The sequence below is a fragment of the Paroedura picta genome, chromosome 11, assembly GCF_049243985.1.
Source record: "Paroedura picta isolate Pp20150507F chromosome 11, Ppicta_v3.0, whole genome shotgun sequence".
In the NCBI taxonomy this organism is placed as follows: domain Eukaryota; kingdom Metazoa; phylum Chordata; class Lepidosauria; order Squamata; family Gekkonidae; genus Paroedura; species Paroedura picta.
Window position 1 is genome coordinate 15,389,925 of NC_135379.1, and position 17,001 is coordinate 15,406,925.

General features: G+C 43.8%; 1 protein-coding gene and 1 long non-coding RNA gene across 12 annotated transcripts in view; one reads left to right on the top strand and one right to left on the bottom strand.

Moving 5' to 3' along the window:
- Positions 1 to 17,001, bottom strand: part of KIAA1217 (KIAA1217 ortholog) — a 432,541-nt gene that overhangs the window by 271,428 nt on the left and 144,112 nt on the right. For 2 of the 11 annotated variants that reach the window (XM_077303790.1, XM_077303783.1), the window contains exon 1: positions 261 to 528. The exons of 2 other annotated variants lie outside the window; for them this stretch is intronic. In XM_077303790.1, the coding sequence (XP_077159905.1) occupies positions 261 to 489 (229 nt within the window). In that variant the 5' untranslated portion in view covers positions 490 to 528. Of the gene's footprint in view, positions 1 to 260; positions 533 to 17,001 lie in introns of those variants that run through there. 7 more of the 11 variants (XM_077303806.1, XM_077303805.1, XM_077303807.1 and 4 more) reach the window with 5 other exon arrangements.
- On the top strand, positions 9,918 to 13,840 carry LOC143820560 (uncharacterized). The gene is made up of 3 exons (XR_013225405.1): positions 9,918 to 10,554; positions 11,460 to 11,559; positions 13,412 to 13,840. It is a non-coding gene; the product is annotated as an uncharacterized LOC143820560 (long non-coding RNA).

Genomic DNA, 17,001 nt, shown 5'->3' on the forward strand with positions numbered 1-17,001 from the left:
AAATTATACTGGCTCTAATCAGCTTCGCAGATCGCTTAACTTTTTCCCCACTCTGACTTGAAGTGCAGAGAGGGATTTGAAAAAAAAAGCAAGAGCAAACCCTTCCTGAAGCTATTAAAGCGGAAGCATCAGAGTTCCCGCACAACACTCTCCTCTCGTCTCTTCCTCAGACCATCATCGCTGCCGAACTAGTTGGCCTAATTTTTCAAAATCATTACTCTGGACTCTTCCTGCAGGATGGAAAAAGAGAAATTGTTTACCTTTCCAAAGAGGCGCCCTCTGCAACAGCAGCACTTCTGGGCTTTGCGCTCGCTGCTGCGGCTGCCTTGGCTGTTTAATCAGGTTTCCTTCGCTGCCAGCCCTCAGAATCTTTTCACCTAAACTAATTTTCCTCGTTCTGCTGCCAAAGTCTTCTTTTCGAGACGGAGGCAGTCTAGATGCCGGGTTAGTAGATAACGGTCTAGCTAAACGAGACGGCTTGGCCATCATGAATATGCAGGGATGTTACCTGCAAGACAATTCCCCCACCCCTCCAAAAAAATTGCTAAATTGTTAAAAAAAAAAACAACCCACCACCCTCAGAATCCGTCTCTCCTTGCTTTCCAGCAGACTGGCTCCAGAGAAACTGTGCCGTCTGCAGCTGCATTCAAACAGCAGCGCTGTCAGTCGAGACGGTTTTAAGCAAGAGACATTGGGTGGCACAGAGGAAAAACGACCGGACCCATCGAATGTGTGTTAGGATACAACAGACAACTGTTCTCAAGCCGATAGTGATGAACAGATGCTCTATCAGCAGCTGTGAGGGGAGGAAATAAAAGTCTTTGGGCATGTACAGACTAGACGCTGGATAGCCCGAACATAGAGCAAGACTGCCTCACCTACCAAGGTAAGAGACTGGAAATAATAAACCAGATGTGTCTTTTTTGCATCGGACTGAAGAGAATGTCACTACATTCCACTTCCAGATGTCAGTTTTAAGGGAATGCATTCGTGCTTGAGCATGTTTCCTGATCGTGCTCCCACCGTTGGCTAGCCAAGAGCTTCTGGGTTTGTCTAAAGCCAAAACAAGAAGAGTTGGTTCTTATATGCTGCTTTTCTCTACCCGAAGGAGTCTCAAAGCGGCTTACATTCGCCTTCCCTTTCCTCTCCCCACAACAGACACCCTGTGAGGTGGGTGAGGCTGAGAGAGCCCTGATATCACTGCTTGGTCAGAACAGCTTTATCAGTGCTGTGGCAAGCCCACGGTCACCCAGCTGGCTGCATGTGGGGAAGATTTAGGCCCTTTTAAAACTTCAGAATACTCCATTGATTTATGTATTTTCTTCCATTTATATTCTGCTTTTTTTGCAGGCAGAGCTGCCTTCTTGGGTCACACGTCTTTGAAAGCATGCCTGTGGATTCTAAAGATGACCCCCAAGGGAAGGCCATTAAGAAAACATAGAGGGGATCCTCAGTAATCAGAGGTCTGGTGTTCCTGCCACAGAGGTTCTGTTCAGGGAACTCCACATTTGTCTGAGGATGAGCCAGGATTTAAAGTCATAATAAGCAGTAGCCACCTCTGCTTCTTATGAAATTCATTATGATTCTGTGCTGTAAACAAAGGCAACCTGTTAAGGGCACACGAGACACAAAACTTGAAGTATTGTCCTATTTGGTTTTTTTTTTTAAAAAAACAACAACAACACACCGCAACAACAACAACAACAACAAATTTTCATTGGCATGACACTCTATGTACAAAATATGAGAAAGGCTATGGACAGCCTTTCTCATATTTTTTTTTACCATTGAGAAGCCCCTGAAACATCCTTCAGACTTTGAGAAACCCCAGAAGTGATGCAATTATGCAGAATATGGTTGGGAAGCAGAGCTGTGGACACGCCCACCTGGGACCCCTCCCCTCCCCAGCCCCTTCAGGCCCATCATCGCTCATTTTAGCTATGTCCTGACCTGGGTGAGACCCAGGCTAGCCCAATTTCATCAGATCGTGGAAGCTACGCTGGGTTGGCCCTGGTTGGTACTTGGATGGGAGACCCCCAAGGAAATCCAGAGACTTGACACAGCCTATGTAGCTATAGGACAGGTAATGGCAAATCCCCTATGAAAGCCTCTTGCTTTAAACCCTCCCAAGGGTTTTCATAAATCAGCTGCAACATGAGAGCACTTTCCCCTACCACAAAACTCTGTCATACTTGCGTTCTGTTGCTGTCCTATACACATGAGTACACTATGTTAACCCCTAGGAATATTTTGGGAGGGTGCACGAGAAAGGTCTCGAGATCTTGAATGATATTCAAACCAAGTGAGTTTACTCAGCTCCATTAAGAGCTAATTACAGATAAGCTTATAGTTCACTCACAAAAATTATGCACAGTTGGGACAGCACAGTGCCTGGAGGGCTGGATTTGGAAAACTACATTTTCGTATTTTATGTTCCTCAAGTTTGTTTCCCCCATAATTGGAGACACTGTGTAGTAACCTGACCTATCATACAAGGTGGTGGTTTGGCTAAATTGATGCTCTGAGCTCCTCCATAAGCAAAGGACAGGGAAATATTTTTGAAAAAATAGTGTTGTCCCTTCCCCACCCCCCCAAGCGCAACTCCAAAGAAAGCAATAAATAAAACAATAAAAGAAAAAAACTTTTATTAGATTCAATTATTCACTTTTCACAAAGGCATATTAGATGCTCCTGACGGCGTTTTCACAGTCCCCTTTTATGTTATTCTTCTCAAATAAAAGGTATATTTAGTCTGACATCGTATTTTGACTGGCAGCAGAAATGATAGTGTTTTGATTCTGGAAATACTTAAAGGCAGCAAGTGAGGGATTCTCTTGAGATTAATATTAGTTACTGCACACTTTCGGAAAATGTATGAGCCAATAACCCTGTTTTCCATCTGAGAATTCAGTGCTTTCTATTGCCACCAAACATGACTGAGATCGGAAGCATACAGATGCAATGAGCGAGATTCAAATGCTGCAAGCGTACCATGTTCATTTCTGTTTCTGTCATACCAGCCAATCAAAAGCTGATATATCGTTCTTGCTCCTCCCATTTGCTCACCCTGCCTGGGCAAGGCCCTCTAGGGGGGAAACAGTGAGCCCCACACTGAGGTCCCTGCTGTGTTCACACTGGGACACTAAAGGGTTACTAACTAAAGGGTTACACAAAATCACTAAATCCAGTAGGCACACAAGGAGTCTTCAATCTTCAAAACACAATTTCTTTAATAAGAAGTATTCTTTAACGATTTAAAGAAATTGTGTTTTGAAGATTGAAGACTCCTTGTGTGTCTATTTGCTACGCTGGATTTAGCGATTTTGTGTTAGCATTTAGGCGTCCCGGTGTCCTCTAGTTGGCTGATTATTCTGTATATTTCACTGGGTCCCACCTTCCTTTCCCTGTAACTGTGTTCCCATTTCAGGCATCAAGTCAAAGAATGGCCACCGTCCCACTACAGGAGGAGGTGGGGGTGGCCGTAAGCAGATGGGTCACAAGAGACTGACAAGACCAACACAACAGCATTCAACCCACGACTACTCTGGAGACAGACCACAGAGGCCTCTTTCTAGAGTAAATCTATCTTCAGTTCTAAAAAAGGACAAAGCCTCATGTCCCGTTTCTTCTTCCCCACAAAGAAAGCCAGTCTGTGTTTCAGCTCCAAGCAGGTGAAGCCATGCACACCAGACCAGAGACCACCAGAAAGAGAGAAAGAGTACCGCATACCTTAGGAGAGCTCCAGGTTGTGCGCTTGGGCCTCTGAAGCAGCCGTTCCAGCCCAAAGGGGCTGGGTCATACAACTGAACTGATTGCAAGAAGTTCAGAACAAATAAGTTTAAATCCAATTAACTTAAGGAACTCAGGATCCTAGCAGTACAGATCTTCCTTCATATCTATGGTAGGAGGCCTACTAGCCATGCAATATTAATGGAACTTTCAAGCCCGCAGGCAGTATATCTCAGAAGACCAGATTTGCCAGCCATCTTGTGTGGGGGGTCTCTGACATATGCCACTGGTGAGCTTTCAAGGCGATCTGGCTGGAGAAACAGAGCTTGGCCAGACGGACCTTTTGGCTGACTATAAAATTCTCCTGCTAATCTTGAGTTGATATTTCGTGCTTTCTATTCAATAAGCGACAGAACTGTCATAATGTCAAGTCCTCCTCCTGGATTTCCTCCGGCTTCACTGCAACGCTAAACTAGGACATGCAATATGACCACGTTCCAAACGGTGGTTTTTAATGCTGTTCTGACAGAAACAAGAAATCACTGTTTCTAAACCTGCAGCGTGCGAGTCTTTTCTGAGCCTCTCATGGCTGAGCAATATCTTCCCAGAAATCAGGAGAGACCAGATGCTTTCACTCAGCTCTGCATCTTGGCAGCTGCTCTAACCGGCGGGAGCAAAATAATCCCAATTGCCTCTTTTACAGCTGGCCAATGGGAAGGTAAATTCAGCAAGGGAGTCAAGAGCCTTGGACCGGGGTCTGGGAGGACCGTGGTTGAAAGCCCACTGGGGCCAGTCACACACTCTGTGCCTATCATACCTCAAAGGGTTGTTGTGAGGAGAGGAGAGGAGAGGAGAGGAGAGGAGAGGAGAGGAGAGGAGAGGAGAGGAGAGGAGAGGAGAGGAGAGGAGAGGAGAGGAGAGGAGAGGAGAGGAGAGGAGAGGAGAGGAGAGGAGAGGAGAGGAGAGGAGAGGAGAGGAGAATGATGGGAGCTATCTTGGCTCCCTACTGGGAAGAAAAGAAGAAGAGTCCCAGGGAATTAAATTTATTAAATAAGTAAATATATGGGATGTTGAATGTGGACCAGGGAAATGTGGGGTTAAATCGCCATTCAGTGAGGATTCCCGCCTGGAGCTGGCAACCCTACGACCTCCTCCCTGTTGGTCGCTAAACACCCATGAAAGTCTTTCAGCACTTCTGAATTTCTAACTCTAAAAAAATCCTGCTATGGGAGCTCAGTCATCTCACCAATGGGTCAGAAAGACAGAGTGCAGCCTAGAGTACCTTCCCGAGCCCCATATTTTCCATTCTCTGGTTCCAAAAACCTTGCCTCGCTTTGTGACTAATTTCCCTTAGGAGATTAATGTTCCTTCCCAATCCTGTCAGGCGCACTCACCTTTCCTCTGCTCCTTCTCTTTGTCATGACAGGTTCTAACAAATCCCCCCCCCCCCCAGCGTCCGGCTCGCCTTCATCTGCCTGAGAGCTTTTCAAAGCCCTCAGGTGTTTTCCTGAAGTACTCAAAAAAGTTTCATTTTTTTCCCCGTGGCTGGACCTCAGAGCTATAACTCCAGCTTGTTATGAAGTACACATCATATTGATGTAACATACCATTAAGCAGCAAAATAGTTCAATTTGTCAGGTTCTTGTGTGGTATTATGGGATGCCTCTACTGCTTTAGGTCAGTGAACAAGTTCTGTCAGGGCATTACTTGAAGGAACAATGGGGGGGAGGGAATCGACAATGCTATCCATTAACCAAATGCATATCAAGCAGAAACATTTCCTGAATACACTGTGATTTTCGTGGACTGCATAAAGCAATGTTCTCTCTTCCTTTTCAAAATGCAAGTCCTTTATTTTTTTTCCCCTGGTCTGGAAAATAAATTGCTCCTGAAACATGACAACATGGATTTTCTATAAATTAGGTAGCAGAAGTCATTTAATAGGATATTAAACCGCCATTAACTTAAATACATATTTGGGATTCTTGGCTTTAGAAATTACTTTACATGCCATGAATCCAAATCAAAGCAATATTAATCTTATATTAACGAGTTCACAGCAGGGCTTTACTTAGTTTAAGTTATTTTTATCCCATCTTTCTCCAATGGACCAAAGGCAGCTTACAAAATTTTAAATTCCCATAAATAAGGAATGGACCAGACCCTTTAAAAACAGCCATCAGCAGACGGCCTTTTGAAAATTCTGCCCTGTATAATTTCGGAAATAAAGTGGACCACCCCCCAACATGTTCCCAAAGGCTTTTCCGCAATAGGCACAGAAACTGATCTATCCTGCCTACGTGTAGGAGAAACCAATGGACTGTGATCGGAAGAGCTGTTTTTTGGGTTCACATAAGGAGAGGGGGTTCTTCAAGCTCCTAGACTAAGAGGAAAACTCACTAGAAAAAGCATTTGTAGCCCATCTCTCTTGCCTACAACAGTGACAAAAGGTGCCTGCTGGTAGGGGGTGGGTGTAAGGTGTTTTTAGATTTTTAAAATATATATGTATCTGTTACTTAATGTTCATTTCATCGAATTGTCATCACCTGCCTTTGTCAAATTGTCATCACCCCAGCTGCTCAGGAAGAAGGCTGATATGTAAACATTTAAATAAACGCCGTAAATAAATACTAGCCAGCTTACTGTAGTGGTTAAGAGCACGGACTTCTAATATGGCAAGCTGGGTTTAATTCCCTGCTCCCCCACATGCAGCCAGCTGGGTGACCTTGGGCTCACTACAGCACTGATAAAGCTGTTCTGACCGAGCAGGAATATCAGGGCTCTCTCAGCCTCACCTACCTCACAGGGTGTCTGTTGTGAAGAGAGGAAAGGGAAGACAAATATAAGCTGCTTTGAGACTCCTTAGGGTAGAGGAAAGCGGCATATAAGAACCAACTCTTCTTCTTCAGTAATATCAGGGCTCTCTCAGCCTCACCCACCTCACAGGGTGTCTGTTGTGGTGAGAGGAAAGGGAAGGTGATTGTAAGCTGCTTTGCGATTCCTTAGGGTAGAGAAAAGCAGCATATAAGAACCAACTTTTCTTCTTCTTCAGTCTGACGAACACGTTCCTGAGAACAAACTCCATTTATTATAACAGCAGCAGCAGCAACAACAACAATATTTTTATTGCTAACTCACCTTTCCCCAAAGGCTCAGGGTGGGTAACAACATATATTAAAACTGTAGTAAAATAACAGCCATTGATGTTTATATTTATTTATTACATGTATAGTCCACCTTCCTCCTTGGTGGGACTCAAAGCAGTTTATAAAACCCACCCCAAATAAAATCCCCAATCCTTAAAAGCATAAACCTCCAGATGGCAGAAAGAAAATCCCTCCACCCCCTCCATAAAGAGTTTCAGTCGATGATACAGTGAGGCCTGGGGGTGGGGGGGGGGACAAAGCTCTTAAAGCTCATAGCTTACTTATGGTGACCCAGCAAGGGGCTTTCAAAGCAAGTGTGAAGCCGGGGTGGTTCCCCATTGAATTCCTCTGCAGAATCTTCCTTAGTGATCTCCTTTCTACTGCACACTCTCTAAGATGCTACTGGACCCGAACTCTGTCGTCAGAGTATACTATCCACGCAACGAACCAAAGATGCTTTCTGGTATCTCTTGTTTTTCCATGAGATTTTCTAAAAGAAAGAAATCAGTGGAGTTCCTTGAAAGCAGCAAACTGTTTGTGGCTCCCACTCCAGCGTGACGTGAAGGTTTCGGGCATAGCATTTCGGGAAGTGGCTTAAGATCACTTCACAAGTTGGGTCGCAGAAGCTTTTGGAGACCCGGGCCAGCCTTCGAGGCATGTTCTTCAACTTGGTCCTATCAAAAAATAAAATTTAGGAAACGGAAGCCTCGACTGAAGAAGGCCTGAGTTTGCTGGAATCACGAACGCAATGCGCTTTTAGCACCTCTTGCAGATTTCCTTTTTTTTTAAAAAAAAGCTGTCATCTTTTCATAGAACTGAATAGACAACCAGATGGTATATCGTTTTAATGTACAGCAGTCACAGAGAAGAGGAATAAATGAACTTCAGATGCAAATCACAAATGTGTGTGTAATGCAAGAAGGGGGGGGGAGGTTAACTCTTCCAAAAAGGTACATTTTCTGCTAACTGAAGCATGTAAAACTATTGACAAACTAATTCTGCAGCTGTTGAAGCTTCCCTATGATTATAGATATGCAGCTGAAATGGTTGCCTATTATGTGTAACAATACCCAGGGTGCTAGCCTACGCTACATATTATAGATTGAGGGGGGAAATCGAAGCCAAGCACATTTGCCTCATGTCACCTTATCAAATGATGACGTTTGGTCCTTCCACAGGCAAACATAGATTTATGCGCACTACTGGGTACTGTGAAGGGCGGGGGGGGGGGGGGTAGGGGAAGAAACCAGATGCAAATGTATAAGTGTAGAGCTCTCGCTCCAAATTAAGATACTCTGTTTCTTCAGCCCTACAGGTATACCTTTTGACAAGGGATGCTAGTCTCCAGGTGGGACCTGGGGGATCCACTGAAATTACAGCTTACCTCCAGATTACAGAGATCAGTTCCCCTGGATAAAATGGTTGTTTTGGAAGATGGGCTTTATTGCATTGTACTCCTCAGAGGTTCCTGTCCTCCCCAGGCTCCACCTCCAAATTTCTAACAGTTTCCAAACTGTGATCCACACCTCCAACCCATGCCAGTGTCCAGGGAAGATCTGACAACCTATCCTAGATACTTATGAGCCTATCTGCAAAGGCTCTGTGCATTCCTTCAAATGATGGAATGTTGATCGGGGGATGGAAGCTGTCACCACAATTCCTCTCTTTCTCAGATTTGTTAGGTGCGAAGTCATGTCCGACCCATTGCGACCCCATGGCCAATGATCCTCCAGGTCTTCCTGTCCTCTACCATTCCCCAGAGTCCATTTAAGCTTGCACCTACTGCTTCAGTGACTCCATCCACCCACCTCATTCTCTGTCGTCCCCTTCTTCTTTTGCCCTCAATCGCTCCCAGCATTAGGCTCTTCTCCAGGGAGTCCTTCCTTCTCATGATGTGGCCAAAGTATTTGAGTTTCATTTTTAGGATCTGGCCTTCTAAGGAGCAGTTCTCAGATACACTGAGTTGAACCTGCATCATGGACAAGAATGTTTATACATGATCCACTCTGTTTATGCTGAAATCCCTCTGGGTGCCATGAGGCTTTCTCCCAAGGTTCGCACTGCTCTAGGTCAGGTTCCAAGGATCTGAGCACACAATGGAATTTGGAACATGGTTTGCTGCATAAGAGGTCCTACCTGCTGCATGTATGACCCTGAGTTGCTAGGTTCTGTGGGGCAGACTTGAAATAAAACCTGTAAAGCTCAAAAGAACAGTTAAACCATTTTTCCTTTTTTTTTCCTTGCGCACATCAAATATAAAACATAACTATATAGTAAATAATGTTTTCTTTAAGTCTAAAGGGTAGACTTTCCTCCTTCATAGCATACAAGTCCCAGAGTTTACATTTTTCCCTTTTGCTAGTTGCTCAAGGAAGAATTAATCAACTGGACACATTGGTCTCTAATCTTCCTGAGGAATATGTTCCCACAGAACTCTTTCATCATCCGCTTAGCCATCAGCTTGGCTATCCACTCTCTGTCATCATCTCAAATTAGCTTGACCATCAGTTCAACTTAGCCCAGTAAAGAATAAATCTCAAAGATTCACAATTGTGACTTCAAGCCTCCCTGCCCTCTTAGTCTCCATCAGCAATTTGGCTTACCCTAAACAGGGTGTTAGGAACCGTCAAATAAAATATAGAGGTCTCCCAAGCAAAGAACCCTTGCCTCTCTTCTCTGTCTCTCACTCTCACTGAGCAGTCACTCTAATTAGAGACTCTACCCTCCCTCCTTGGCTTATATCATTTGGTCATTGGAGTAATATGTGGAAAGTTGGTTTTTAAAACAATTGAAATTTCAAAAGTACTGTGTGATACAGCTTCAGAGCCAGCTGTTCAGAGGGGGGAACAAAAGTCTGGAGTTCCAATAATTTAGCACAAGTCCCTTCCAGGCACCAACAACAACAAAAAATGCTTTCTGGATCATGGCCACAGAGTTCAGTTACATGCCATTTTTAAAAAAATGAGTAATTAATTCTGAAAAATAACTCTTTAAAATCCCCGAATTTTGCCTCGAGCAAGCTAGTTTCTGTTCCCAAAATAAACTAAGCAAGCTAGCCAAAAAAGAGTGGGAAGGACACATGCAAATGTCTTTGTGTGTTAATAAACTTTGGGTTTTGGCTTGCTTTGTTGTGCACCCAATATCTGGATTCTTGGAAAATGCACATAGTTTGGCAAAGTATTCTGTGGCGGGTGTGGGAGAAGCACACCTACTGCCAATTACAGACAAAATTAAACAAAAAGGATGATACCCTTGCCAGCTTGCCATATGCTAATTCTGATTTGTCTAACTCTTACATATGCATTTTGAAGGGGAAATTCAGCTTTAAAACAGTCTGAAAAATGCTCGTTTCTTTCCAATGCCGCAAGCAGTGGGCACGATGCTCCTCAGTTGTAGCTACCAGCAAGCCTTGTGAACTACTGTGGGAGCAGCTGTAAAAATTCCAGAAATAACAGGCTCCAAGTACTATCACAGAAGAGTTTGTGGTAGCTAAGAAACAATTATAGCATCATCGGAGGGACAAGAATACCGAACTTGGACTACACAGCCAAGCTCTAGCCTAGTTAACTGTTGTAGTGCTAGGAAGACCTTGGTATGAAAAGACCCTGACCAGGAAGTCATTAGATATCCTTGACTCATTTGACGTTTCAATCTTCTGACTGGCGTCACGGGGATCATGGTGAGACAACTGGGGAACAATCTGTGAGACAATGTAATATTTTAAAACTACAGAACACACGAAAGGTCTATATTAATGTTAAGTATCAACTCACAAGATAATTGTGGGGGGGGGGTTTTACTGTGGGAATCCTCAAAGGAAGGACTGTGATAGTGGTACAGTATTATATCTAGGTTCCACAGGCCCTGCAAGACAGAGCTCTTCCGCCAGGCATTTGGTTGAGGCCGGGCAGATGACCAGGGTTGTCAGCTGTGGGTCTTCCCTGGCTATGTGTTGAGATCAAGCCCTGGGCTTATACCCTCCAGGCTATTTCCCAAATCTCCAAGGCTGTCATAGTAGAGCTGGGATTGAAGGATTCTCTTTTTGTAATTTATGCCATTTATTGCTCTGTTTGTTCTGTAATTTTTATTGGGAGATTATGGGGTTTTATTATGCTTTTTATTACTTTTATATTGTAAACCGCCAGGAGATGGCTGTTGCCCTGAGTGGCGATATATAAATTAAAATATGAATGAAAGAATAAATAAATATTTTGTGAGCGCCTTGTATCTTGGCTATTTTAGCCAAGGCTTCTTGCCAACCTCCTGCAAACAAACTTATTATTATTATTATTATTATTATTATTATTATTGTTGTTGTTGTTGTTGTTGTTGTTGTTGTTGTTGTTGTTGTTGTTGTTGTTGTTATTATTATTATTATTTAATTTTTAGACCGCCGTTCCCCAATTAGGTCTCACGGTGGTTTACAACATCACCGTTAAAACACAATAAAACCCCCATAAAATCCCCAAATTACATCATACATCATAGAAGTGGCGGTGGTCACAATTCTGATCCCAACTTAAAAAAAATTAACTTCACAGGTTAGCTTTTCCATTGTTAACATTTCTCCATTGAATTTTAAAGGATCTGGTACAGGCTGCTGCAGAGACGAAGGCTGTAATTCTATACATCCTTACCAAGGAACAACCCAAGAAAATGCAGTGTGCAGAACTCCCAGGGAAAGGTACGGAGGATTTGACTGCATGGGTAGCAAAGGTCCTACCTGATGTGTCTCCCACGTGTCTTCATGAAGCATGTGGAAGGCATTTCTTCTTCACTCCCAATAACTTAAATGGATTTGTCTGGTCAGCAGCCTGTCTAAAAAGTTAATGTTCTATAAAGCTCTTATTATAGTGCCTCAATACTAAGGGCAACACCAGAATTAGAGACATAAAAAGCCATCTATGATCATCTTTGCATTCACTGTGAGGTTAATTGTGAAATCTGGGTTTCAAGTACGACAGAGCAATGAGCTTCAAATCCATTTGAATGGCAGCTCCACCCTGCCCTTGTCTCCAAGTGGTTCTCCAAAACTGAAGTTTTATTCTCACAATGACCCTAATAGGCAGGTGATCATGAGAGAGCCAGTGAAATATAGGAACTGTTAGATTAGGACTGAATAGACCCAGGTTCCTTTCTATGCCATGGATCTCCCCTTCATGAGTCAGAAAGCAATCCGAAGAAGTCTGATTCAGGTCTATTCAGTGGTGTGCACTCTCAGGAAGGCGTCCTTGGGATTTCACTGTTAGTCTCCCTCAGCCCGACCTACCCCACAAGACAACTGTGATTATAAACATATTGGTCCTTGGAAGAAGTATAAGATAAAATTGTGGGACAGATAAATTGTCCCAAGAACTCCTAAGCACATCATGGCTGAGGGCAGATTTGAACCCAGGTTTTTTAGTCCAGCATTCTGTCCATTAAAGCAGTCAGCTACCCATTATGAAAAGTCTGCAATACTCATTATTTGCCTGCTTCTGCTCTTATCATGCTATTTGCTGTTTTAATTCATTTGGCTCTGCATTTGAATTCATGCTGTTCCTTTACAGGTGGTTTTATACGAATTTTACTGTGACTACAATGTTGTCCTGCTAGGCCACGTAGATGTGAGGGAGTTTTCCCTTGTCCCAGTTCCGGGTTGGGACATACCTGGAGAGTCTGGGGAGTGGAACCTGGGGAGGGGAGAGATTTCAGTGGGGTATAATGCCATACAGTCCACCTTTCAAAGCAGCCAATTTATCCAGATGAGCTGATCTCTTTTACTTGGAGACCGACTGTAATTCTGGGGGATCTCCAGCCATCACTTGGAAGCCAGCCAACCTGTCCTCCACTGACATTGCTGGTCCTGGTTCTGAAGCTAATGGGGGTGGTAGGGTGTTCCTCCAGCCCTGACATTGCTGCAGCCTCTGAGCCAGCCTCCAAACCTACAGGCTAGTACAAGGAGGGTTTTGCCAGCTCCAGACAGCCTTGGTCTATCTAATCCACTCTTGACTTAAGACACTGAAGAGGTACCAGAACTCCCAGAACTCAGTATTCCGTTATTCTGTACTGCCTCTTTAGAAGGCTAACTCAGAAAGCCTCCCTAGAAGCAGGAAAGACACATTTCACTTCCCTGCTAGTAAGCTGTTACTATACAAATTGGGCCTAATGGACAAGAAACAATTTTCATTAAGCATCGTCGTGTTCCTTTCTTCTCATGCCAAGTTCTCTGCTCTGAAGTCCAGTGTTAAACAGTAAACTATTAAGTAAACTGGGGGCTTGTGGTTGCTGCATTATAAAACACCATCCCAAGCACCACTTGGTTTGATCCCAGATGGCAGGCTGGCCTTTGTTATCAATCTCAGGTCCCAGAGCAAGCCGAACCTGAAAGTTTTGACAGGCGGGTGGTATAATACATCATGCAGCTATCTGCTATTTTCACAGCCACTGTCATGATACCTTCTTTTTATCTCGTTGACTTGACTGTCTACATTTATGATCACATTTGTCTTGCCCTGACTATTTTTATTACACCTCAGATTTTTACTGTGTTCCAGCAAACTGAAAACCCACATTAAAAAAAGCGACTTCTCTGATTTCCATCACCGGAGCGGAGGACAGTAAATTGAAGAAATGTCCTGCATTTTAGAACCACAAAGTAGGGTTAAAGGTAGCCCAACAGTCCCTTTTGCACCGAAACAAACACATCAAGCAGATTGCATGCATCACCTAGAAGTCTGCACTAAAAATAGGAGCCTGCAAGCAGCATGCACCAGTGGCTTTATACAATACAGAAACGAGCCAAAAGAGATATACTGAAGGGAGACACTCTAGAACAGCTTTCTGAACATGCTTTACTGACACAGTCTGCACGCATGGGATGAGTAGGATCACAGCATCAAGCACCACATTCAACCTTATGTGAGTTCACTGGAATATATTCATTGAATGTATACATACAGATCTTTCTCCCGGAAGCTGGGGAGTCTAACAAACAGCAGGGCCCCCAGTTGCATGGAGGGAGCGTTCTATGCATGCATTCGACACTTTTGTGATAATGAATGGACACGGGTCAGCTTGCCGCTGTGACCTCATCCACCCAGCTCCGCAAACATTGTCCAAGGTGCAACTCAAACGTAAGGCTGTGTGAGCTTCCAATGCTAACGGATTGTGCAGCTCCATGCCTTGCAAAGAGGTGATCCATAAACTGGTTCATTTGATGGTGAGCTAACATCAGATCTCTTCAACCACCTGCAACAGTGTCCGCCAACCAAATTTACATCATGCCTTCCCCAATCCCAAACCAGGGTTTTTGGGGGCAATATTAGAATTATTAAGGAATTTTAATATAAATGTGGTTTTAGATGGTATTTTATATTGAATGGAATTTTACATATGCTGTGATCTGCCCTGAGTCACCTGAGACAGGGTAGCATAGAAATTTAAAGCATACATACATACATACATACATACATACATACATACATACATACATACATACATACATACATACATACATACATACATACGCATCCCTATAATATAATAACAACTAGTACTGACTTGTTTGGCTGGACTTAGTAGATTGTATTGGGGTAGTTTGTTTCTGCCATCTTGTGGGTTACTATATGTATTGTTACTGTTTTAATGGGGGTTTTATGGGGTAATTGTTTATGGTTTTAATTGTTAGCCACCTCGAGGCAGAAAAAGTTGTGAGAGGCGGGATATAAATCCAAGTAAATAAATGTATGCATGTATGCATGTATGTATGTGCAGCATGTTTGCAGTCTTGGCATCCAGAGAATTCCTTATTTGTGGCACACCTCTAGTTCAGTTCTCCCAAAGGTCTAATTTTCTGCAGGGAGAGGTGAATATTATCACCCCCTTCAGCCATTTGACTTTCTGCAGTCAATCTGCCTGAGCATTAGCCTTTTCAGTCCTTTTGCCATTTCCCCAGATTTTGTATTTACTTATTTACAATTTATTCTGAGACTTCCATACCGCTCTGCCATGACTGGATGCCGTGGGGCGGTGTACAAGATTTTGGGGTGGGCGTGGAGTGTGATTTCCACTAATTTTTGGAAGTCTTTCCAAAGTTATCACCTAATACCAGATATGCAGATATATGCTTACTGTGTAGTAAGGGGAAAACACTCTGGACATGGTATCTTCAGGACTGCCTCTTTCCTTAAACACACACACCCTTCCAAAGGCATTGAGGTCCAAGACCTACTTAGGATCCCCGATCCTAAAGAGACTGGCTTCTTATTGATTAGCACCAAGGGATGTTCAGGCAAGATAGCTAAACAAATTTGCATTTGCTTGAACCATAAATGAACAGAGCTGTTAGAGGCAGAAGTAACAGTTATTTACTAAAAGGAAAGGAAGCCCATTCTCAGTATTTTCACTCCATCACTATTAGGAAGGGGTCGATATATTTAGATGTCCCCACTGTTGTTTTCTATTCAGCACATTAGCAAATCAGTCCATTTCCCCTGCTGCTTCATTACAAGTGGATCACTTAACATGAAGTTAATTAAACGTATGGTGCCATGATACGTCTTTGCCAAGAATATGATTGGGAGCAGCTTCACGGCCTCGCCCTTGGAGCTTTCCTGAGACTTGGGTGGGAAAGGAAAGTGTGGATTTTTCGTTGGCTGAAGGAGGTTTTCTTTCTCCTTTCTTGCTGTCATTTCTCTTACCGACTGCTAGCCAAGGTCTATGACCTTGTTCACCTGCATTTTGGTTCTCGCTACTTCCGTCCACGGGAGGGACGGCAGTCTGCTGTAGCCCAGTCCTGTCAGACCTCAGAAGCTTAGTCAGGTTGGCACTTGGGTGAGAGTCCACAAATGGGAAAGGAAAGTGATGCCAACCCATCTCTGCTTCTCCACCTGCTTCGAAAGCCCCTTGCTGGGATGCCAAACGTTGATTGTGAACTTGATGGCACTTATACATATGCATATTTCTACACATACAGCTTATTCTGGCCCGGCCGCCTGCGAAGTCATTTAGAAAACAGGCCATGTCTGCTACTAAAAGCAATTCCTGCAAGGTAGGTAGGTAGGTAGGTAGGTAGGTATTTGATTTTTAGCCTGCCACTTCTGGAAATGGCTCATGGTGAATTGCAAAAGATCCCCCATAAAAACAACCCATAAAAACTACAGCATCCCCTGTCAGCTAAAAACTTCTCCCCCCCCCTCCTTCCACTCTCCTACAGACAATATCCCACCTTGGGGGTACGAGGAGTGGCCCAATGCCCCAGCCTGGCATGGGGAGAGACCCTTGACCTTACCCTCCCTGACCTCAACCAAAGACTCAGTGGAAGAGCTCCATTTTGCAGCCCCTGAGGAACTGTGACAGCTCCATCAGGGCCCCCAGTTCTCACAGGAGCTCATTCCACCAGGTCGGGGCCCAGACCAAAAAGGCCGGGCAAATTTCCCTAGGGATTTTCTAAAAGTAGCATGCTTGACCACTGCAATGGTTGCAGAATCCATCTATCCCCCCCCCCCCGATTATAACACTGCATTGTTCCACAAGATCACGGACTAAGGGACATTTGGGATCAAGCCAGCGAGAAGCACAGACAGCAGAGCCGGCGTGTGAAAGAAATGAATCGGCTTTTTGAATCCGGCTGCTCCTCTTCTTGATGCAGGCAACCAAAGCCCAGAGGCGCTCACCGAAATGACTGCACAGCAGTAGTTGTTTTTTAATATGTGAAATGTTAGTTTTACCACTAGCTGTGCTGCTTTCGATTGATATAAAACCAATAAAAATTGTTCCTTTTGTTTAAGGGGAAAGGAATCTTCCAACAAACATATTGCTTGCCTGAGGCATCGAAGTTAAATTTTAAATGGAAAGTTAATTTTTAAGCCCCTGGTGATTAGCTTTATCATATCTGCAACAGATAGGATCATTTTGGTCTATCAGCCGATATTAGTGTTCGACAGCCATGGAAAAACAGCAAATTGCTAATATTCAACTTACTGGTAGGAACTTGTGTATTGTACTTATTTTCTCCAGCTTGTGATACTGCTACCCATAACTCTCAGAAATGGCTCCCGCTGATTTGAAAGGGTTTTGGTTCTTGAAACTGCATGGAAATTGTTTCAGTCTGAAGTACAAAATTACACACACACACCCTACAAAT